At 41.0% G+C, this 24588-nt stretch overlaps 1 protein-coding gene across 7 annotated transcripts in view; it reads left to right on the top strand.

Annotated features, from left to right (window-relative positions):
- Positions 1 to 19642, top strand: part of dlgap4b (discs, large (Drosophila) homolog-associated protein 4b) — a 136574-nt gene extending 116932 nt beyond the window's left edge. For 6 of the 7 annotated variants that reach the window (XM_037764325.1, XM_037764324.1, XM_037764346.1 and 3 more), the window contains 6 exons: positions 7974 to 8413; positions 9367 to 9455; positions 10715 to 11202; positions 13133 to 13224; positions 17015 to 17185; positions 18034 to 19642. In XM_037764325.1, coding sequence (XP_037620253.1) covers positions 7974 to 8413; positions 9367 to 9455; positions 10715 to 11202; positions 13133 to 13224; positions 17015 to 17185; positions 18034 to 18276 — 1523 coding nt within the window. In that variant the 3' untranslated portion in view covers positions 18277 to 19642. Of the gene's footprint in view, positions 1 to 7973; positions 8414 to 9366; positions 9456 to 10714; positions 11203 to 13132; positions 13225 to 17014; positions 17223 to 18033 lie in introns of all 7 variants that reach the window. The other variant, XM_037764354.1, reaches the window with a different exon arrangement.
- Positions 19643 to 24588: the final 4946 nt, after the last annotated feature.

Below are 24588 nucleotides of genomic sequence, written 5' to 3' on the forward strand. Positions count from 1 at the left end.
ATGTCTGTAAAGGGGAGACTCGTGGGTACCCATAGAACCCATTTTCATTCACATATCTTGAGGTCAGAGGTCAAGAGACCCCTTTGAAAATGACCATGCCAGTTTTTCCTCGTCAAAATTTAGTGCAAGTTTGGAGGGTTATTTAGCGGCAAGCTAGTATGACATGGTTGGTACCAATTCCTTAGGTTTTCTAGTTTCATATGATGCCAGTATCTCCATTCTAGCTTGAGTGAGCCCAGTACAACCTCCGGAAATCGATTGCATTAATGTGTTAAAGAAATTAGTGGCGTTAAAACGAATTTGCGTTAACGCGTCATTATCGCCCTAATATTTTTTTTAACCTGATCTTGGATTTCAGGGTCTTAAAAGATGTTGTGCTACCAACAGTGATGTCACTGTGCGGGAACTGTGGTTGGTTAATTATCCGTCCACAGTCTTCCCATGCAAACAGTAAAATGCTATTAACGGGGAGGAGACCACTGTGTGTGTTCTAGCACATAAAGGTCGACCAGAAAAGTTTCCTACTTTCTTGGTTTTTCTCTCAGTCTTTGAGTACGTAGCCAGCATAGCTGTTAGTATGCAGCGAACTGCTGAGTGGAAAGCCGTCATGGGGTTGTTGGAAACTGTTTTCAACTGCTGTAACTCCATGCAGCTAATTGTTTCCCAGCCTTGAAAATCACATCTTGAACCCGGGCTCGCAGTAGACAACTGAAGCACTGTCCAGATGGCATGAAAACAGCAGTGCTCAGTGCCCACTCCAGATTCCTCTCAAACATTTTGGCATAAAGCGTCTGCTTGTCTCTGTTGTTAAATCCCCTTCTGTAGAGCAGCCAGTACGTTCTACTGAGCAGCTCCTGTACACAAATTCAGCTTGTTTAAGAATCTGTAGTGTTATGCTTCATGTCCATATTTATAGCTCTTTTCTGTGGTACTGAGTGTTAAGGTTAAGGAAAGGCTTTGTCAGCACTGGTTCTATTGCTACATACAATGTGTTTTTATGCTTGCACAGCTGTGTATTTGTGTGGCTGAGTTCTGTAATGGGCTGAATTAGAGCATGTGCCACGTACTATCCATCTGTCTGTGGGAACTTTTTGCCACGGATGCATTTTCTGGCTTCCAACAGGCATTTATCAGGAATCAATTATATTCTGTTTTCTACACTTTTTTCCTACACTATGAAAGTCTGTTTTTTTTAGTTCTGGCCATTATTCTATTACCAATTACTCACAAGTTTCACTGCTGGGAACTGGGATGTGGCAAAACCAGTAGCTAACCGCCATAGAACAGTATGAACAGTGGACAGTGTGGTTAAACTCCAAACTTGTTTAAAACCTGTCTGATCACCTGTGTGGTTGTCCTGTGCACGCCATCATTAAGCTGCGTCAAGTTGAATTACTGCATTAAACACAATGCCTAATTGGCCGTAAACACAAAGTACAACTAAGGATGAGGGATTGTCATCAGTTTTAGTCTAGGTGTGTTTAGTCTTACACTAAAGCATTGGTCAATTTTGACCGGATGAAGGAGGTTCATGGAAAGTCTGGGGATAACCAAAGTTGTTATAAATGATCCTGAGGGGGGAATGAATGTTTGTACCAAATTTAATGGCAATCCATCGTCATGGAGATATGTCAGTCTTAACCGAAGTGGTGAACCGACCGTCATTGCCATCCCGAAAGATCCCATTCGTATGGCTAAACTTATCAGTGCTCTCTGGTGGGGAAACTCTATAATGACGACACTGTTTCCAATTAATATACATTATAACATGGCTGTGTTGAATACTCGATTCTGATTGGTCAATCACGGCGTTCTGCGGTCTGTAATTTCTTTATAGCAGACCGTTGCTATGTATAGCAGACCTTTACTATGACCGCAGTTCTGATGTCGGACTGTAGCGGACCGTTTTTGAGTCAAATTATTGATTTCTTAATTAAGTAGCTGTGTAATAAGCGGGATAATGTACAGCTAGCGGGTAATTGTTTTTGCTTTCATAACAATGACCGGCTCACTGTACATTATCCCTTACTTATCTTTGGCATTTCTCTGCTGTAGTTTCTTGTTACCTAGGCTATTGACCAAAACACAGCATCGATATATTTATCATAAGCTAAAATCAGCTGATAATATTGGCCCAGGCCTATTTATTGTGTCCAGCTCTACTACTTTATCTCCAGTCTAATCTCAGAGGCAGCTGTCAGTTATGATTTCGGGGCTTGTTTTTGCTGGGCAAAGCAGATTCTGTGGTATTAAGACTTAAGGGTGAATTCTGTTCAGAATGACGAAGGCATGATGTGACACTTGGAGAACTGCAGGGCAGGTGTCCAAACACACACACACACCACACACACACACACACACACACACACACACACATCTATGCCCTCTCACACCAGTTAGTGACAACTATCCTGAAGACTAGGATGCAGGAGTGGAGCCGGCGCATCACATAGCTGCCACAACAGTGACAACCCTGTTCTATCCAGCATCTATATCTGTCATGAGAGGGAGCATGGACGGTGAAAGCTGTCTCAGCAGGTTTTCCTAAGGCAAGGATGGTGGTCAGTAATGCTGACTCGAATGCTTCAACCTTTGCCATGGTTAACCATGTCCAAATCGGTTTTCGAATGCAGCAGGGGGTTTGTTTGTTTTTTGTTATATGTGTATCACCCCAAAAATCACAAATTGCCCATGAAATAAGGAATATTAATCCTACATTATTCATTATGCATCATCAACATTAATTATTATTAGTTATTCTCAGACGGATAGCTGTGTTTTGTGTGCGTGGGTGCACGCGCAGCAGTGTCCCGGGTGCTGAAACGCAGTTTCACCAAAGCCAGGTATTTTGTTTTAGTCCTATATGTTGGCATAGGCTACAGTCTATTTATTTATTTATTCATTTGTTTATAGGCCTACAAATGAGGAAATTCATTTTTGTGGGCTATCCAGGGCTGTCCCGAATACCATTTTTTTGGGCTTTGAAGCTTTGGTGAGAAATATTCAAAGTTATTCGAAGCTTCGCGAAGCAGTGCAGCACAGCAACCGACATGTTATTCTGACTGTCTGTCTCCATCTCCCCCGTTTCAATGCCCGGGACAGTGCTGCTGCCGCACGACTCTACACACAGACACCTCTACACACAACAAACAGCGATATCCGTCTGAGAATGACTAATAATAATAATTAGTGTTGAATATGAATGATGAATAATGTTGTGGGATTATTCCTTATTTTATGGGCTGTTTTGGGGTTTATACATTGTTATTACATATCTATATATAAAAAACCAAGCATTTGAATAGTGATTTGGAAGTTGAATACCATGGCAACGGTCGAAGCTTTGAAGCTTGCTGCTTTTTCTAGCAGCTCTATATCTGACTGAGATCTGTTTCTCTTTTGATTGACTGACTGAGTGAAGGGTGAGAGGCGACTGATGCTCATAAAGAGAAGGAGATTCTCCCTGGACCCTCTCTCTCCCTCTCTATGTGTGAGAGAGATGAATACGAGCCTACAATTTCTGTATCGAATAGTACTGCTTCACTATGTGCTTATAATGATTATATGACTTTGAATATCCTTGAATATTTCTCACTAAAGCTTCGAAGCCACAAAATGGTATTCGGGACAGCCCTAGTTGTCTGAGGGTGGTGGATAAAACATGGCTGGTCCGTGGCATGTACTGTGTAGCTGTGATGGATGATAAACTGCAGGTTTCTTAAAATAGATTGGACAAGATCTGTTCTGAAATGATGACCGCTCTGGATATCACTGAGATGCTGTGGTTGAAACATCTTGTGGATATCAGGGACAGCTTTTTGACTAGCAGACTGGGTTGCTGCTTCCCATCCTTAAAATGTGGAGCTGAGGGTGTGTTCCAACAGTCAAAGCATCAAAGTGAGCAAGTGATGTTTGTATTGTCAGCTTATTATTTATAATGAGGGCTGGACATCCAACAGGGCGTCTGTGTGTGTCCGGTCTCTTTTTGTGATGTTCAACAAGTGTGGGATTTGAAGAAGGCACAGCCTTGGTTTTGGGTGTCATCTCTGTCGTTTACAGATGGTGTCAAGTGTTTTGGCATCACTGAAATGTAACCTTGAGTGCATCGGAGCAGTTTGCTGTTAAGTGGCTCAGCTTGGATTTGGGCCAGCATTTACAAATCTGAGCTCTATCCTGGAATAAGTCAGGTGTCGAGTGTAAGAGTTCAGGTATGTTGAATTTAAGATAAAATTAATAATCAGAAGACTGGAAACCAATCAATAGCAGAGCAAGTCTACGATTGGCTCCATGTTACTTTTGCACAGTGCCAACACAAGAGAATGGTTTGACTGAATCCACTGTCAGTCTGGGCTGTATAGGTTTTTTTGTTAGTTTATTTTAGGGAAAAGCTCAAACTATGCAAAGCTAACTCAAACTTTAAACACAGCTAACACAGACTGAATGATCTTTTGGTTAAATATCAGTCAATAGAGAGCTGCAGGAATGAATCCTAAAACCCGGAAATGAGTTAGCATTTTAGCACTTCCGGTTCCTTTGTTTCGAAGTCAACGTGTTTTTTGAATGGGTTTTTGTTTCGATGCCTGAAATAAGGTCTGTGGTTACGTCAGTAAATATCCTACTCGTGAATTTTTTGTTCTTACTTAACAAAGGCGATTGCTAACAAGTGGCTAAATGAGACTACTAAACGTCATCACGCCAGCTCGTCCGCCTTTACAGCCTCTTTGTGTATACTCACGTTCATGCAACCTTGGTGTAGTTTGGTGATTAATCTGGCGATTGCATTCACACTTCAAAAATCATAAAAGTGGGGTTCATTTGTGGAGATTATCTTCCTGAACAAAACATATAAGTATCATAAACGTTTGTTTGCCACAGTGTTTATTTTCTGCATTAATCCAAAATCTAAATCCCATTGGCTTTTTGTCGAGTGAACCAGGGCGATGCTTACTTCCTGTTTGCTCTACAAAAACACGTCATCCCTGCACAACTCTATAGCACACTGCAAATGCAATAACTTGCATTTTTAAATAATAGGGGTGCAAACCCATAAAAGCACTTAGTTAGTCTTAAAGGAGCACCATGGAGCCAGTCGTGGTGCCGTAGTTCAGGCTGATGCAATCCTCTGGAATAGTTGACTGACAGCAGCTTGGCAACGCCACTCAGCTTGTTGTGTGAGGTCATATGAGATTTCATGATAGGTGAGCTTGTACAAACATTAGAGATAAAGCTAAGAAGCGGATTAAAATGAACAACGACCCTTTTGTTTGAATATTTTCTCAGCAGCTCACATGTTTGCTGCAAGGCTTTTTGTAAATCCTTGATGACAACAGCATTCAGTGCAGCAACACGAGGCTCAAACAGTGTTCGCTTCATGCCATGCCTAAAACAGAGTCATCAAATGCTGTCATGCAGTTTCCTTTCGGATGACACCGCAGGAAATTGTGACTATTTATTACAATCTCAGTATTTCTGAGAGTTTGAGTCATATGCAATGACCTCAAATCTGGTGATTATGTATTGTGTCTGTGTAGGGCTGTAAGAAAATAAATATCAATGCACTTGAGTATTGCAATATAATGTTTTGTTATACTGTATTGATTCTTAAAAACGCTGTATTGATTTTTAATTCATAGTTTACATGCAAAGATTTGTGGCAGACATCGGCTCAGATTGCACAAAAAAGGTAGTGCTATGATGTTACAGGAGCTGTGATGAATGCAAATGCAGATCTCACTGTTCTGATTGCATAAAATAAATACTTTTTTTTACTCAGATTTGATGCATATGGTGATATGTGCTTTATGACAGTTTTCCTAAAATTAGATTTCATTTTTGGGCTTTTTTGCCTTTATTGGATTTTAAAAATTGCTTACAGTATCGCAATATATCATAATATATGTATAATGATACGTATCGCCAGATTATTGCCAATATACAGACTTATGTCTGTGCAGGCTTTTACACTTCTAAGTGCAAAATGGCTGAGCTTTACAGAAAGGTACTTTATGGGTGCACTTACCAGAGTCAATAAAATAGACAATAGTCATTGTTCAATACCACTTTACACAGTGAACAGTATGTCACTTGTATACAGATAATGGTTCTGTATGTAAGTGACATCCTAAGGCGCGCACACACTATGTAATTTCCTCGGAAAGTCATTTAATTATATCCCTGACAGCAGTCTGTAGAAATGCTTCTGCCACAGTTTCATCTGGTTTAATCATATTTGATGTTAATATTAGGCCATGAAGGCCTCAACTGTCCCACTGATATCCTGATTACGGTGTGGTCTGCACCATAACCTGGTGTTTTTAAGCAAAAATGTCAAAGGCAGCAATATACAGACTCTGACAGACACATTAAATGATTATTAAATATATTTAATAACAGGCTGATGGAGCAGCTTGTGCTGTCATCACTGCTTTTATTTAAACAAACTTTATTTCTCTCTCTTCGGCATCAAAATACCGTCTGTCCCTCTCTGTACTAACTCCTCTGTGGTCTTGTACAGGTTCCATTTTCCCAGTGTGCTGTCAAATAAAGCATCTGTTTAAGGGATCATATGGTAGCCACAGGGTTCGTAATGTTACAATAATATTCCCTGTTTAGATTCTAGGTTTTGGCGGTCCAACATCACACTCTGCGTTTTACTATGTGGTGCTTTTCTGTGGTCTCTTGATTGAAGGCATCAGAGCCTTGAATTTTCATATACGCAACAGAAGAGCCTTCGAGTCCTTATATAATCTATCTATCTGCATGAGAATTATGACTTTTTTTTTGCATTTTTGAAACCATCAAGATGAATGAAGTCTGTAAATACAACGTCTCAACTTCATTTTGTATTTGTAGCCCATAAACTTGATCTCTTCTGATACACCGTTTATTTATTTTTGCTCTTCCTGATACACTTCAGGCTGTGGGAACGTTATCCATTGACCTCATGACAGACCATTGATTTGGTTGATAGATTAGATAAGTGAATGAGTGGCTCTACCGGTAGTGAAATAATGTAGTCGGATGTGCAGAGGACAGAGCAATGAAGGGAGATGTTTGACTGAGTTTTTTTTTATTGAAAAAAAATCTGCTTTTTTCTGTTGTGTGCTGGACTCACGCTATGTGGATTTCATGTAAACCCACATACAAGTTGCCACTGTAAGGAGCTCAGCTTTAGATTTTTAACCCTGTATATGCTACCATGTGACCAGTGTAAAATAATCCAACATTAACAAAGCTTAGTACTGAGCGTTTGCTGTTTTTTTTTGTATAGTTTTACCAATTGCATCATTTTTGGGAGGCTCCGCATTTGTCATTGGGTGTACTATAACATCCATGACATTAACAACATAATAACGCTCATTAAATCATTAAGAGAATAGGCGTTAGCGTCTGTCATGGGTAGACTTGTCTGAGTGGTTTCCTTCCCTCCTTCCGTCTCTATGGTTAACTTTCTATTATCTCCTTTATAGCTGGAGGGCATGTTTGGTCTGGTGTTAGGGAGTGGTGCAGATAAATGTCTCCTTTCAATTTCTCAACTGTATTCGGTCCTCAGAGTCAGATGCTCTACTAATTGCTTTACTGATTTCATCACCTGTCTCATGATCGAGGCTTTGAAGTGCGCTATGTGTGTGTGTGATTTCATTTAGTCACCTGCTTTGAGCGGTATGTTTGTTCAGTGTCCTGCCTGATTTGATTTTCCACTTTATGGGATTCCTGCCTGAATCTGCTGGTGTTCCAGCTTTCATGTACACAATGTCCCTGTGTATTCATGTACAGTATGACATGGACATGCTGACAAGACTTGTTAGTCAGCTCTTAGGATGATGCTGATAAATATGCTTTGAGCTGTTGTCAGTACTACTTATATCTTCTGGTTTGTTCTTGTTTTGAGTTCACTCTCAAAGATTTGCTAAAACATTTTGACCTCTGTCATTTTGTAATCCTTTTTCTTCTTCTCCTCTTTTCCCCTCCAGTCTCTACATGCATAACCACCTGTAAGAAGGTTGCTCCTCCGCCAGTGCCGCCCCGCACAACCTCCAAGCCCTACATCTCTGTGACGGTACAGAGCAGCACAGAGTCGGCCCAGGACAACTACCTGGACCAGCAGGACCGGAGGTCAGAGGTCAACAGCCAGTCGAGCCACGCTCACAGCAACTCCTCTGACAGCCTTGACAGCACCCGTGCCAACAGCCTGGCCCGGGGCATTCCCCGCCCTCCGCACATCATCCCCACTCCCATCGCCATCCCGAGAGAGCCAATCGCGCCCATCACCTTTAATGCTTCCACTGAGACAAGTGACTCAGTTGTCCAGCATGAATCACTGAAATCAGGATTTAACAAAGGGAATCTAGCAGCAGAGGAGCCCTTTGTGGCACCAGTACCCAGGCGGAAACTGTCCTCCATTGGCATACAGGTAGGCAATGGGACTGTTGAATCAGTGCTGTTAGAGCTGTCAGTCGAGATAGAGCCCTGATCACAGCGTTTTCTGAAGTGTAGCTCGTTCTGCTTGAATCCAGGAAAAAGAACATTTTTAAAAGTAATCCTCTGTGGTGTATGACTATGTCTGAGTGTGTCACCTCAAGCCCAAAAATGTGCTTGCAAGCTAAAGGTCTCGTTAGGATGAACATCCCTCTATCATTAGAGCTGGCTGTATACTTTATCTGTGTTCCCCTTTAGCCATAACTTTCTGTTCTGTGCTGAAATAACAGCCATTTTCTCCATTTTGCAGACCCTGCACATTAACAGAACTCAGTCAGAGTAACCATTAATGGTGACACTTTTTAATGGAAAGCGAAGCACGAAATTATACAGATTTTCTCTGAGTTGTTCCTCTGATGATTTGGTTTATCACTTGGAAAATTAAAAACCCTGCAAAACTGTACTTATTCTGGCTAGAATTAGGCGTCTATGACATCATTCGTGACAAGATTTTTGTTTTTCTGAGGCCCTGTTCAGACCTGGTATTAACATGCGTCCTCAGTGACCGGATCACAAAGGCAGCGGTGCCGGAACAATAACCTTTTATTTGCTTTAATAAAATGTAGGCCTACCCAAATTCACGAATATGTAGCATATTACTACTGGCGTTCATGTAATATTACGTCACGTCTGCTGTATTAGCCACGTGTTTAACGTTACGTGTTTATTTTCATATAGCGCGGAGAGGTGAGATTCGATCACAAGAGGTCACTCAAGACACATGTGGAGACACATTCTAATGCCAGGTGTTAACAGACGTACTTAGAGCTGTCCACTTGTGATCGGATAACTCAGGACGCATGTTAATGCCGGCTCTGAACAGAGTTCAGCCTGAGTTATTGTTTGTAATTTTGACCTGTTTTTTTCATTTCGTTTATCTGTTCTAAGGTTGACTGTATTCAGGAAGTTCCACGAGAGGAGACCCCGCCGTTGGCCAGATTTCAGTCAATAGGAGTACAGGTGGAGGACGGGTGGCAGTAAGTCCTCTTCCTGTCCTTGTAACAACGTGAGGAATTTATATTATAGCCACACACACTGCTCTGACTATTCTTTCCCTTTACAGAAGCTATGTAAATGTGAAAGCAATGTGAATGTGTTTGTGTCTGAAAACTATCCTTGTGTGTTGTATTGGTGGTGATAAAATAGATTCCTGGCATGAGTTGTTACTGTTTAAACTTGTCTCTGCTTACTAAATATTTGAGACCCATTTCTAGGGTTATTACAGTGGAGTTTGCATTTTTATGCTCGTGATGTTTTGAATGCCAGGATGTAGGGCTGCACAATGTTTTTTTAAATATCTAATTGCAATTATTTTGACTGATATTGCAATTGCGATATTAGAGGGAATGATAATTTTTACATTATTATTCTCATTTTTCCATAAGAGATCGTCATGGAGATCTGTACCAAACAGAGATGTTTTCTTAAGTCTGTAGATATATGATCTCTTCAGCACAACAATATTTAATTTAAAATGGTATTTTGGCACATATTTTGCCTTTAACAAATATTTTCGATACAAATATCGCCTCCTGTGATTTGAATATTGCAGTAGGCCATATTGTGATAACATTTTGATTAATTGTGCGGCCCTACGAGGAAGTTCCTCATGCCTTCCTCCTGTATTTTCTTACTTTTGCATGGTGCATTTAGTGTTTTGTAAGTAGCAGCTGTTCTGAGTCCTGATAGATATTTTATAAACATAACCAGCTAGAGTTCCTATGTTCATTTTTGTCCTTCCTTGTGTTTTTATCAGTGTTTTACACACTTTTGTGCTATGTGCTAATCCCTCCTGTGCTTTTCCAGTCTTCTGCTGTTCTTGTCCTCCTCTGATATCGGTTAAAGATTCTTCAGTCAAGCACTCATAACATTTCATTATCTGACTGAATCGCCGCTTGTAAGCATTTCTTGAGTTCTAACAAGAAATGGAAATAATGTTGAGTCAGACAGCATTCATTTTTCAGCCTGTTCTGATAAGAGATCCGTTGATACCAGTCTGAGTGCACTGCTATCAAAGCCCGGTCTCAGAGCGATCCTGTTTATTTATATCTATATTGACCAGCAGAAGTGACTCAGTGTCAAAACTATGTATCGTGTGTTCGTTCCAGTAATGGAGACATAATTCTTGAATAATGTATTGTTTTGTTTGCTCACTGTTGTGAACATAACAGTAAGCAAAGAAAACGAAAATGTTCACCTGTCCACCTGTAACAGTGAGTCTCACCCTTTGTTTCAGGCTCAGTCGCTCCAGTAGCATGGCCTCAAAACAAGAAACAGACTCAGACACACAGGACATCCCTGTCATCTCCCATATCAATAACGCCAAACATTTTGAGAAGAAAGTCATGGTCAGTAGCGCCAGCCAATCCACAAGCACCCCTATCGGACAAGACTATTTAGACAACGGTGACGCTACTGGTGACACCTCTTCACCTCCACCGCCCAGGCAGATCCTCAAACGCTCCACCACACGAAGTAGCTCTTCCTCCTTCTCAGAAAGCCTGGACCCAGCGCTGGACCCCTCGTCTCTCCCGCCTCCAGACCCTTGGCTGGAGAGCGGGAACGGGAGCAACAGCAGTGTTCCCCAGAGCGGAGGAGGGGGAACTCTGTGTCGGAGAGACGGCCACTGGTTCCTGAAGCTGCTGCAGGCTGAGACGGGACGCATGGAAGGGTGGTGCCAGCAGATGGAGCAGGAGACCAAAGACAACCAGCTCTCAGAGGAAGGTAAAGCCGCCAGGGTACTCGTTACAACCCCAGGTCTTTTTGTTAAATTGCCTCCAAGTTTCCAACTCTAGAGGAAGTTGTATTGTGAGGCAGTGAATGAGGCTGTTTTGACAAGTTCATCCGGCCAGCTTGCACACGTTGTTGATCATTGCACAATCAAATCCTTTATGTTCCTTTACCAAATATGAAGATTTTTTGACATAACAAAAAGGATATTTAATTATAAAGATGTTTAATTTAGGGCTGTCAAAGTTAACGTGATAATAACGGGTAAACGCAAATTTGTGTTAACGCCACTAATTTCTTTAACGCATTAACGTAACTTGCGATTTTTAGATTGTAGCGGGCTCAGTTTTAAAGCTACAGTGAAGATACTGCATCATATGAAACTATAAAACCTAAGGTATCCATTGGTACCATCCATCATACTAGCTTGTTGCAAAGGAGGTAAATAACGCTCCAAACTTAGGCTAAATTTTGGCGAGGAAAAACTGGCATGGCCATTTTCAAAGGGGTCTCTTGACCTCTGACCTCAAGATATGTGAATGAAAATGGGTTCTATGGGTACCCACAAGTCTCCCCTTTACAGACATGCCCACTTTATGATAATCACATGCAGTTTGGGGCAAGTCATAGTCAAGTCAGCACACTGACACACTGACAGCTGTTGTTGCCTGTTGGGCTTGAGTTTGCCATGTTATGATTTGAGCATATTTTTTACGCTAAATGCAGTACCTGTGAGGGTTTCTGGACAATAGTTGTCATTGCTTTGTGGTGTTAATTGATTTCCAATAATAAAAATAGACATACATTTGCATAAAGCAGCATATTTGTCCACTCCCATGTTGATAAGAGTATTAAATACTTGACAAATCTCCCTTTATGGTACATTTTGAACAGATCAAAAATGTGTGATTAATTTGCAATGAATCGTGATTAACTATGGACAATCATGCAATTAATAGGGTTTAAATATTTTAATCGATTGACAGCCCTAGATAAATTAGCTGCTAGCATTACATTACATACAATTACATTCTAACGGTTTACTCTTGGGTTTGCATAACGAATGTCCATCTCCTAAATTAATCTAAGTTATTTGGCCCAGAAAAAGCAGAAGAAAGCCAAATGTACAGTCAAAGCGTTTCTGAAGTCAAACATGTGCCGGCCCTCTGAATGAACCCTGCACCCTGAGCCTCCTTCCAGAGGTCTGCTGCTGTCTGACCTCGCCATGTGGTTCAGCGCTCGGTTATAGGGTTCTGCCTCAGGCCCTACAATCACTCCATCAGACGTACTCAGCATGGAGGGGATGAGGCGGTAATACCTGGGGTTACCACACACAAGCAGGCCTGTAATCCCCAGAATTACACAAATCTACTCTGGAACTGATTAAACCTCCAGATTAGATCAGTGCTCAGCAAGTGAGCGCACACACACACATACACACTGTACACATAAACAAATAAACAGTAAGACGGCTTTGGATGCTCAGTTCATATCAGAAGCACATCTCTGTATGAACAAGGCTCTTTGTGTCTTTGTGAGCTCATATGGGTTTTTTTCAGAATAAATGTCCGTGTATTAAAATCTGATGCAAATCTGTACAGCAGAGCTGAGTCTCACCACACTATAATCACATTGCCATAACTTTGCAATGCAGTAATCAGATAGGAGTCCCAATTTTGTCTTGGCAGATGTTTGTCCTAGTTTTGATACAGCAACAGACAAGCTTAGGGACCACTGACAGACAGCAGGCTAATATATATAGGCAGGTCTTACACCACTATAGCAGAGAAGACTGGGTTTGTGTGTCATCCATAGCTGCAATAACAGGATGCCTCAGAGATAAACAATTAAAATAATCATCTCAAATGAATGTGTGTTGAACTCATTACAAATGTATCTGTGTTGATTGTTATTCTCTCTTCAGTGCTGGGGAAGGTTCGCAGTGCAGTAGGATGTGCCCAGCTCCTAATGGCCCAGAAGTTCCAGCAGTTCCGGGGACTGTGTGAACAAAACTTGGTGTGTATATGGCCTCTCTGTGATGCTTAGCGAGGTAACTTCAGGGTTAACCCTGGGTTTTCCATCCTACGACGGTGTTTTACTTCTTACCGGGGTAGATCGCCATGGTAACTTACGCTGAACACCTATCCTGTTCCGGAGCAGGTTATGTTCCAGATCAGAGATCAACTTGTACAAAAGCACCGAGTACTGACCAATCAAAGCTCGGTTTGCAAAGGGTAAGGTGATATTATACAAAGAAAAAGAAGTTTAAATCATAATCCAGGCTAAAATCAACACAGTTTAAACTGACAAATGCAGAAAGGACAGCTGGATTTATGCTGTAGGTGCTTACCACTTTGAATTATGTTTTTATATTTATTTATTTTTTACTTGCCCTCAAGTCCATTTCACACCGCCGGAGTCGGGGACGCAGCTGAGAGAGGGCTGAAATAGTCATACCCGCCACATTCTTACCGAAGGGCATAATGTAGTCTACTATAATCTGTTCAGTCATTCTATTTTGAAAGTTATTTATACATCACTGCCCCATCTAGACGACTATGTCTGACTTTTGAGTATTCAATTAATTAATAAGTCTGTTAATTTGCGCATTCACACATCGGCATTTCTTTCTTTTGCCAGCTGTCCTTCCTGCATTTGGTAGCTTCAATTGTGTTACTATTAGTCTGGATTATGTGTTTAACTTCTTCGTATTTGTTTAATATTATAGTTTGTCCTTGGTTTGTAAAATGTGCCTCTCTGCTGACAGCAGACTTGTCATTGTTTGTGATTGGTCAGATGCTGCAAACACCGCCCCTTTTATGTGGTACGCTCACAGCCAGATTGAGAAACACTGTGTTGATTTACAGAGTCAATAGCGTAGCGGGATCTCGTTTGTTAGGGTTAGTTAAGCCAGATAACGAGAAGATACCCCGGGTATGTTGAACTGGCTTCGTAGTACAGGTCTCAGGTCTGCAGGGGCATGAAACTGAGACCCACGCTTTTTTAACCAAACCCAATGTTTTTGTTTTTCTGTCTTCTGCCAGATATGCTTGCTTCGATAACGTAAAGGCTTTCACACTAATCCGGGAACAGCCATGATACACAGCATATTAGGCAGAATGAGGCATGGTGGGCCCACCAGCGCAAAATACAAGGAGCTTATAATAAGCCAATAAGCCATTCCTCTCTGTTGACGTGTTTTACTGGAAATGGCGTTATACAAACTGCAGCCAACTACCAGCACATGACAATATAACACTACAGCATCTTAAATGAATAAACTCTGTTTTACCTGTTGGTTGATATGAAGCTCAATTTCCCAAATGTCTGCCATATGATCATTAACTGAACTTGACTATTGAACAGTACATGCAAGACATTTAACGTAACACGCCTGTACTCACAACATGTAGAGGTGCAATTAAGAATTACACAATGTCATAATGATCATAAGAAACTGTCATCGTGGAAATAGATTATATTTGAAGGTTAACCAGGCCGAGCCCAAGGCCGCACGTAACAAAATGACCTAATCCAGACATGTAGCCTGATACTTAGTCAGGGGCCCCATCAGGCTCAGGTCAGGTAGCAAGAAACACATCACAAGACAAACATCACAAGAAGATTCAGAAAACAACATCACATGGCCACATCAAACTGTCTACTTTAAGCCGCTGTGTTAAATGCTGTCATTGTTACAGTGCTATTTACACAACAGAAGTTCCACTGTGAAGAAATTAATTAGCAATTAGTTAAGCAAATCAACTTCACTGCTCCTTTAACAGCATCTTAAATATAAAGAATAGCATGGATTCTGCACAAACTGTGAATGTGTCAGAGGAAAAGATGTCGTCAGAGCAGGATTTACTTTACATCTGTTTGCCAATCTGTGATAAACGATAAACACAGAGGCAGCTGTTTGTGAACCAGTGAGGGGTTTAATCTGTTGTTACATTTAATCTTAATGTGACACTGAATGATTGCATTTCTTTTTGTTGACATTGTCCGCAATGTCCCTTTTGTATGGCTCAACATACGGGCTTATTTTACTTATGCTGAAGCATTTATAGCATTTTTTTTTTTTATGTTACAAAGCCCTATTCAGCTGGGAGTTCAGCTTGACAAAAGAATTAAGCTGTAAAATGGCTCCCTCTAATGGTGAATATGGAAAGAGCCGCACTTGATGACGAGTACAGTGTGTAAGTAATGCAGTGCAGAGGTGTAGCACAGTAATAAGTACCTTTATCGGGGCACCCTGATGGTCTTGGGATGTGAGGCGCCCACCATGAACTGCATCTTCCCTAGTTTTGTTGCATGTCGCTCCCTAATCTCTCTCCACTCGTTTCCTGTCATCTCTCTACTGTCAACTACCTAATAAAGGCATAAACAGAGATAGTAATATTGCACCAGAAAGCAAAGAAACACACAAGCAAGAAAGTTGTTTGAACAAAATACACAATTCTTCAGTGACATTTTGACTCAATTTATTTACAATAAGATGAAATCAGTACTCGGCCAGAAGCAGGTACTCACTGTTGGCCTGATTTTGGCTTCTCTTTCTGTAATGGCACCAACCTTCTTCACATAGCCTCGGCTGCTGAAGTTAGCAGAATGGATGTCAAGATGAGAAATAACACTGTTTTCAAACCAGGACCAACAAAAACTGGGATGGTTGTTTTTGTTGGAGACCAAGCCTCCAGGTAGAGCGCCGGTCGTTGATCCCAATTTTCATATTGGCCAAACGGTTGTACTACAACTTCTGTGTCCGTCATGTGATGCTATTGGGCCCAAAAAGACTTTTTCCCATAGACTTACATTGGGAAAGAGACGTCTGTAACTAAGAGTATCATTTTTCTTTAGGTGAATCAACTTCCCAGTATGAACACTTGAATAGCCCTAATTTAAATCATTAGGTCCTAAAAGTTGTAAAATGCACTAATAGCTGAATACAGAGTTATTTCCCTTCCTCTGTTCATCTGAATGAGACCCAGACCGAGGCTGGAGCGAGTGCTCGGAGGCGAAATTAGCAATGATCCATGACAACACCGTGACGGTTGTGACCCTGTTCCTGCTCTAAAGGCCCAATGGATGCGGAAGATCGCCGGAAGATCTGGGTACTTTTCCAGTCGGAAGTCGAGCCATTTTGGCCTCATGCCCCACTGAGAAGCTTTCATAGGAATGAACGAGGCCGCGCCTCCAACGCTGTATCCAGTTCTCTTAATACACGCATGGTGGTGACCCACAAAAGCCGATCCACAGATACCCCACCCACCGCCCTGATTCTCACAATATGGACACATGTAGGACAAAGTATTTTTAGAAATATAGCCTAGTTTTAACTTGCCAAAAAATTCCCGAATAAAGTTGAGCAGAATTTTATTTTATTTCTTTATTTGTTTTTTTATGACCTGATCCATCTCTGCCTTTGATGTCCACGGTTGCACTGAAAGTAGACTCAGTCATTTCTGTGCTTTGTTTTGTTTTCTGCTACTTCAAGGCCAAACACCCATTTAAAAGCTGATTTTTCAGAAGCCATAGCCTATGTCTTGAGCGTTTAATGTCCTTTTCACACCAGTGCAGTATGCACACTGAAGGCATTAGTTTGCACTACATACTGGCTTGTGTAAAATCAGTTTAGTTCAGCTGTCACGAAATCGATTCATAAATGCATCCTCTTCCCTATCTGTGATGCTGTTTACTCTCCAGTACACTGTATTTCATATGTTCTACCCTACAACATTGACTGTGTCCTCTCTCCTCATCATTCATTGATTTATTTTCACTCCCGTCTCCCTCTCTTGGTCAGAATGTGACTGCCAACCCGCGGCCCACAGCCCAGGACCTGGCAGGTTTCTGGGACCTGCTGCAGCTCTCCATCGAGGACATCAGCCTCAAGTTCGACGAGCTCTACCACCTCAAGTCCAATGACTGGCAGTCCGTGCCGTCTGCGGCTGCCCAGTCGCCCCCTGAGCGGAAGGTACTTCCCACCCCTGCTGCCCAGTGCCCTGGCTGGGGTAGGAAAGCCGCCGAAACCGGCCTCTCTCCTCCCACCACCACCACCATTTCTCCCACTCTTTTTTACCTCCTTCCCCCTGCGTGGGATGAACTCCTTAACATGGCTTCCCCGTCCGATACAAAGGGGCCAGAGAGATCCCTTTTAGGCATGCATGGAAAAAAAAGTCATCTCAAAGAGGGCTGTCGTTGGTGTGTTTTTTTAAATGTGAAGCCCTGCTTTGAGCATGCATGCTGGTTGCAGTGGAGCATGGCTAAGATGCACTTGATCATGTGACAGAATGCAGTCTTGCTTTTTCTCTTTCTCTGTTTAAATGTCTTTGCTTGTGTTCGTGTGTCTGTCATTGTCTCTCTCTCTCTCTCGCTCTGTGGTCGGTGGTTTGTCTTTCTATATTTACGTGTGCGTCAAGTTTATGGATCTGAGGTGTTCTTGCTTTATGTTGCTTTGCAATGCAAATGCATTGACTGTGTGTCTTGTGATCCCTTTACTGTTTTTTAAGTTTGATCCAATGTGACCATTAATTCATGTTACCATTTCATGTCTCCAAAAATTGTCATATAAATGACTGTTTTTTTTCTCTCAATGTTTGCCTGTTTTTACCAAATGTCTACCCGTCCGAGATTTTCTGTTTTCAACCTTTTAACGAAAACAATCTGCATTGTCATAATGTCTTTGTCAAAGTCCTGTCTTGCAAAACCTGCCTAGACTTTAATAGAACCTCTTGAAGACAGTTTCCACATTACATTCTCTCATTGTCTTGTGTCTGTCTTTTCTCTTCCGTCTGTCATGTTTCATCACTCCCAACGCTACAGGACGAGGAGAAGGAGGCCGCCCCGGCGTCAAAGAAGCCCGGTAAGGGACGACCATCGCTGGGCCGCGAGAAGAGTGCGGACTCCTCGTCCACCTCTTCGTCGGCCTCAGCAGAGAAGCAGAGACACGAGGCTCGCAAGCGTCTTCTGGCTGCCAAAAAGGCTGCCTCGTTTCGCCAGAACTCCGCCACGGAGAGCGCGGACAGCATCGAAATCTACGTCCCAGAGGCCCAGACTCGCCTCTGAGAGAGACAGAGGAAATAGGGTTGGATCAAAAGGACAGATAAGTGTTGCTGGAATACCTGGGAAAAGGAGAGCAGAACTTTTGCAATGCAAATGAGTACAGATGGATGGAGGTGGAGAGGTGGAGAGATCAGATTGATTGGGTTGGGCGTGGATTTGGCCATTTCCACACACACACACACACATACAGTTATAGGCTGGTCCTGGTGGCATCAAACTCTTATTTAACAAAGCAGAAAATTGAACTTTTGTGGACTCGACAGACAATGAAGCAGGAGACTCCTCATTCGAGGCTGCCATTGAAAACCTCAGCTGATGAACTTTGTCATTTTCTTGTTCCTACTCTTGATATCATAAAATTGTTAATGAAGGTATTGCTATTATGACAATTATATCCTAAAGAATCTATATGAAGACTGTTTTAAATATTCCTCTATCTTGGCTATAAGATCTATTAAGTGGACAGAAGAAGGCAAACATTAACGCTCTTCTGTCTCCCATTGTCCTCCTCTCTTCCCAGATCATTGGCCATCTTGTAGCTTTGCACAACACCGCCTTGTGGCCATCACACACACGCACACACACACACTGCCCACATCCACTGCACTCACACACACACGCACACTACAAACTCACACCTATGTATGTCTTCCTTGTATTTATTTGTTTACTTTACTCATCCTTTTGTTTTGTATAAAATCCATTTAGATCTGGTTATTATGAATATTTTTGGTATGATGAAACTGAAAGTCCGATTGGAAGGGGTATTTATATAGTTCCTAACTCTTGTGTGTGTCCTTCAAAATGTTCTTGTGTCAAAGATTTGAATCACTGGTGGGAATCTGTAAAGTTTAGTTTCTTAATGGTTTTTAATGAAAGCACATCCCGATATTAATGATGACCAAGCATGAGGATCAGAATGTCAGTGGCCACGATTTAATGAATAATATTTTCTTTGTAGGGAAAACGTCTTCAACTCTTTTTTTTTTTTTAATCTCTGTCCCACTAACTTTGGGTTTTTTCATGTTTGTGCTGCAGATATGTGAATATTTCAGTCAGGATTTTTTTGTTCCATCTGTTTGTTTAATGCTTCTTTAAGTGCTTTTATTAACCTCACTTAGCATTCAACTCATACATCTCAAATTAATCTAGGGCTTTTATTGAAGTAACGCAGCAGGCTGAGTGTGCAGGGTAACATTGTGTTATTGTTTCTGGGCTTATTTTTATACGATGATTCCATAAGCATTTTTTGGTTTATTTTGCCTCCCATCACTCAAAATCAATCTTAGTTATTATTGTTTCCCCTCAAGTACCTGCACTTTTTTTTAAATCAAAGAAAAAATATTTAATTAAAGCATTACATACATTAGTCATTGTGTTTTCATCATTTATTAAATGCTGCTTGCTTTTCTTTCTTTTTTTTCTAATGGAAGACTGCATAAGCCAAAGATGAATTCACTGTTTAAAATTCATCTGACGTATTTAAATGTCAGCAGCAGGGAGCTCAACAGTAAAAGCGCTTACTGTGAAAAACAGAGCGGAGTGTAGCGAGAGCGCCGCATGTATTACAGGTTTAACATTTTGATGTGCACACACCCAAAAGCTACTGCCCATCACTACAACAATACTGACTAATCAGGAGCAGTACCCCTCCCTTTCTCACCCTAGAAACTCACATCTTGAAATGTTTCATTTCTGGCCTCTAGAGGGCAACAGTGGTTCATTTTCAACCCAGTATACAGTACATTGTTGTGTACCATATGCATACAATGAAAAGGCATTCAGCCTGCCCTGTTTTGCATAAAGGGGACACATTGTATAGATTACACATTATTTACAGACTGTCTCATTTGAAGCCAAAACAAAGAGGCCTCTTGGTTTATCATTATTTCGCTTTACAGTACACATCCAGCCATAAAGTCAACATGCCTTACATTAACCGCAGTTGTTCTCCTGTCTTCCACTCACATTTTATTTCTTCCAAATGCTAAGCAAACCTAACTTCCCCTTCCTAATTGGTTATGTTAAACGATTACAATGTCGTTGCTCTTCCTCACCCACTGTGACCCAAAAATTCAGCCTGAGGCTTTGAAGAGAAAAAGGTTGATGACCACCGTTCTCACTCTCTATCTTCTCTATCTTGGTAGGAGCTTTCTCTTGATGGCGGGCCTTTGTTTGCCTGTTGTGTTTGCCGGCTGGGGATGACTCTCAGTGAGGAAAATGGCTCAGGGGTGTCGATAGTCTGTTCCCTGGTTGCTGTCAATGCCCCCCCCCCCCTCCCTCGTCTGTTTTAGCGGGTGAATAGCATCGTTAACACCTGAAGGCCTTTTGTTTGACTTGATCTCAGGTCGTTGGCTTGATTTGATTTGTGACTGCCGGGAACAAGTTGTGTGTCTGACAAGTTGTTTTTCTGAAATAAGCTTTGTGTTGTCAATTTAGGTGTCTCCCAGTTCTCCACAAATGTCAAAAATAATGTAATTGACACATTTTAATGATCTTAATGTCATGGATATTGATTATTCAGTCTTAAGAATGAATAAGTAAGGGATAATGTACAGCGAGCCGGTCATTGTTGTGAATGAAGCCTCGACGCGACAGGGTTTATTTCACAACAATGACTGGCTAACTGTACATTATCCCGCTTATTAATCAAAATGCACCAATCCGACTTTTTCAGTCCCGATAGCGATACTTGGGCTTTAGGTATCGGCCGATACCGAGTACTGATCACCAGTGTTTAATTAAGCTGTATGCCTCACTGTGTGGAAGTGACTAGGATCATTCTTTAATGTGTAAGACAACATCACGCCTGACTTAACATGGCTTTCTTAACTTTGTAAGACAAAATGTAACAAATAGAATACTTAATATAAATTTAGTCAATTGTTATTTATTATTGACTACGTTTCGATCCTGCTTGGACTAAAATGTTTGAAAAAGTGGTAACCACACACCAATCAAACACTTTTTCAAATATTTTGACCTGACTAACATACAAGCAGGATCGAAACAGTCAATAGAAATACTGTGGCATGGAGTAGTGTTCAGTTACATTACCTTTTTCTTTACTGACGCTGTTCTGATAGCCTTGCATCTATGTGATATGCATATAATTAATCTTCTTCAACTTGTTATTTATTATTTAAATAATAAATCGTACACAAACAACTTGGCAAAAAAATCCTCAAAATTAACAGGAATTACAATTCAGGTGGAAACCTTTTTAATGCAGCAGCAAACTGGTCAAAACTGAAACAGGAATTGAAATTCCAGTATATAAAGTATATAGCATATAAACATAGAATTGACTTGAATAGATCAGCCCCATTGTCACTGATACCTGATCCAGCTATTTGAGTCAGTATCGGCCCGATATCCGATCCGGTATCCGTGCTTCCCTACTTATAACATGGTAACTTACTTAAGAAATCAATGATGTGACACAAAAACCATCCTCCAGAGTCCGACATCAGAAGTGCGCCCATAGCAACAGTCTGTTATACATAGCAACAGTCTGCTATAAAGAAATAACAGACCGCCATGATTGACCAATCAGAATCTAGTATTCAACAAAGCCGTGTAATAAGCCTTGAATAATGTAGCTAATGCAATGTATTGCAAAAACTACATTTAAATATCGTTCCCATTATGCAACCACTGCCAGAGTATTTTTTATATTTAGAACATTTTCTTTTTTTTCCCCCATTTGCAACATTTTCAGGCCCAAATCCTGCTGTCTGTCAACCTTCCTCACACAAAACTGTATTCTGACAGATCAAACACAATGTGGCATCTGAAGTACGCTGAGGGAAGGAGGGCAGGAACACAGAGAGAAAGTTGATCTAACCATCGCAGCGCTTTTCCAGCCCGCTAAAACTTGGGCGTGTAAAACACCAAGAGATGTGAGTGACATACTTAAAGAGAGAAAAGAGAGCGCATCTCATACATTAATAAGGCTTACCTCCAATTTGCACAGGTATCACTGGGACACACCTTGGTCTATTTCCTGGGTTGGGTTATCAATGATCCAAACAGCTGCACTGTGTGGGCGGAGGGGTGGGGGGTGGGGGGGTATTGTTGTAAAGCCATTGATTTCAGGGTGATAATGGTCCCCCATATGGGTCTGATGGATCTGCCCTTTCAAAGTCAAACTGTCATATTTGCTTAAGCAGTGGCTTGTTTCGATAGAGCTATCTTGTGTTCAACTCTTAAATGTGCCTCCTTCAACCACAATAGGGAAGTTGGTAGAATAAGTTATCACCCATAAATGTGAGGAAAAAAGAGGAAATTGAGTTCATCATTTGCAGTGTTTCTCCAAAATGTACCACTTTTTCCATTTTTCACTTTTTTCCCTCTAAAATGGGTTTGAAATCACACAATATATAAAGTTTAGCTACCCTATAAGATTGTTTTTATGAATTTTTCTGCATTCCAGGACTGAGGGGGGAAAAGTTTAGAGTATACCTCCGCTGGGATACCAGTAAATCCACTCCCATACAGCAGTCCAAAGGCCTGCTTGCAAAAAAGTCATTAGCATCTGTGCTTTGTTCCACTGAGTCGGGCATGAAACAGGGAAAGGGGTGAGGGGAAGAGCTCGTACCACTGGAGATGATGATAGCAAAAAGTGTCCGTAAAAATACTAGAACAAATATTTTATGAAGCAAGCACATATTTTAAAGAATAGGAAGTGTTCAGTATAATAATCTATAGGCTATTTGTATGTTCGGGGTTTGTGGGGTTTAGTACACGGTAAGGGTTGTGAGACAAAGTTGTGAGTGAGAGGGTGTGTTGTTCATAAAAATGAGATTTACCTAGATCCTTTGTCACTATACTCTGGTAACATTTAAAGTATATGTGCAATACTGAGTAAAAGGGGTTCTTTGATATTAAAATTAAAACTAATAATCTTGCATTTCTCCCCCCCTGTGCTTCTTAAAGTTGTTTTCTGTAAATATAGACTGAGAATCTTCATCTTTTACAATGCTGTAGATCTATTTATACTATTTCAAGGTTGTTCAGATGTATAATGGAGAGACGTAACATTCAATAAAATGCACACGATACTTTCTCAAAAAAATCATCATGGTTGTATTTGTTTAGTACTTTTTTGAAGCTGTTTGGTGAGAAGATGATTGTTTGTGACTATTTTTAGATATACTATACTGCATATTGTTTGTTATTGTTTTCAAAACCTGATAGAATTTAATTATAACTTAAAAATCTGTGTCAATGATATGCATTTTTTTTTTTTTGCCTTTTGCTTTGCGCTCCCCTTCCTAGCCTCAGAGCAGAAGCTGTGACAGAAGGTATATTTGGACACAAAACATCTTATGACATCACAGATTTGAGTTTTAGCACTCTAGTTTTTGAATTTGGGAGAGAGTTGTTCATGTTTACTTATATTTTTTTTGGACTGTCTTAGTCAGTCAGAATAACATGTATGAATTTTGAAAATGGGCGTAGCTCCCCTTTAAAGCTACAGTGGGTAGAAATGGAGCAAATATGATTTTAAAAAGTTATTTTTATAAAACGGTCACTATATCCTGACAGTAGTGCATGAAAAATCCTGTTCCTCTTTGTCCTCCATTGCTCCTAATGGCATTGGCAAGATTTCACAGACTGGAGGAAAACAACTAATCAGAACCGAGCTGGAGCCTGCCGTCTCTGAGCAGCTGTCAATCACTCACGAAACTCCGATGAAACGGTCAAACTAGGCAGCGCTGATCAAATATGAATCAATATTCTGTTACTGTAATGTTTATTTCTCGCCTCAAATGTTTTCAGAAACATCTTGTAGTGTACTGTTTAGCTGTAAAATGAGAAAGTTTGTGACCCGTTGGAATCAGTTAAGGAAATACCAAGCACCGCCCACCAGCCGGAGCAAACTTTCTCATTTTACAGCTAAACAGTACACTAAGTAATATGAGTAACTACTAGTATTACTAGTAATATTGATTCATATTTGATCAGCGCTACCTAGTCTGACCGTTTGATCAGAGTTTGCGAGTGATTGACAGCTGCCTCCTCTGAATGAACAGCCAGTAGGAACGCTCTCTCTCTGAAATGCACCAAAGTCTCCCGTCACAGCCTAGATTTTTTAATGTCTGAAAACAGAGCCATGAGGAGGTGCAGAAGTCTAGTTTTCTCTCAGAACACTTGAATTACAGCATGCTGAAGGGTTATTATGGAGTTTTTGCACAATGATGCCAAAAATATACTACCTACTGCCACTTTAAGGTTGATTACAAAAGGTAAAATTGCAGTTATTATGATGCTATCTTGCAGTAACTTGGGGGAATCTCCCAGACAGGAATT

The sequence above is a fragment of the Sebastes umbrosus genome, chromosome 1 (genome assembly GCF_015220745.1).
Source record: "Sebastes umbrosus isolate fSebUmb1 chromosome 1, fSebUmb1.pri, whole genome shotgun sequence".
Taxonomy (NCBI): Eukaryota; Metazoa; Chordata; class Actinopteri; order Perciformes; family Sebastidae; genus Sebastes; species Sebastes umbrosus.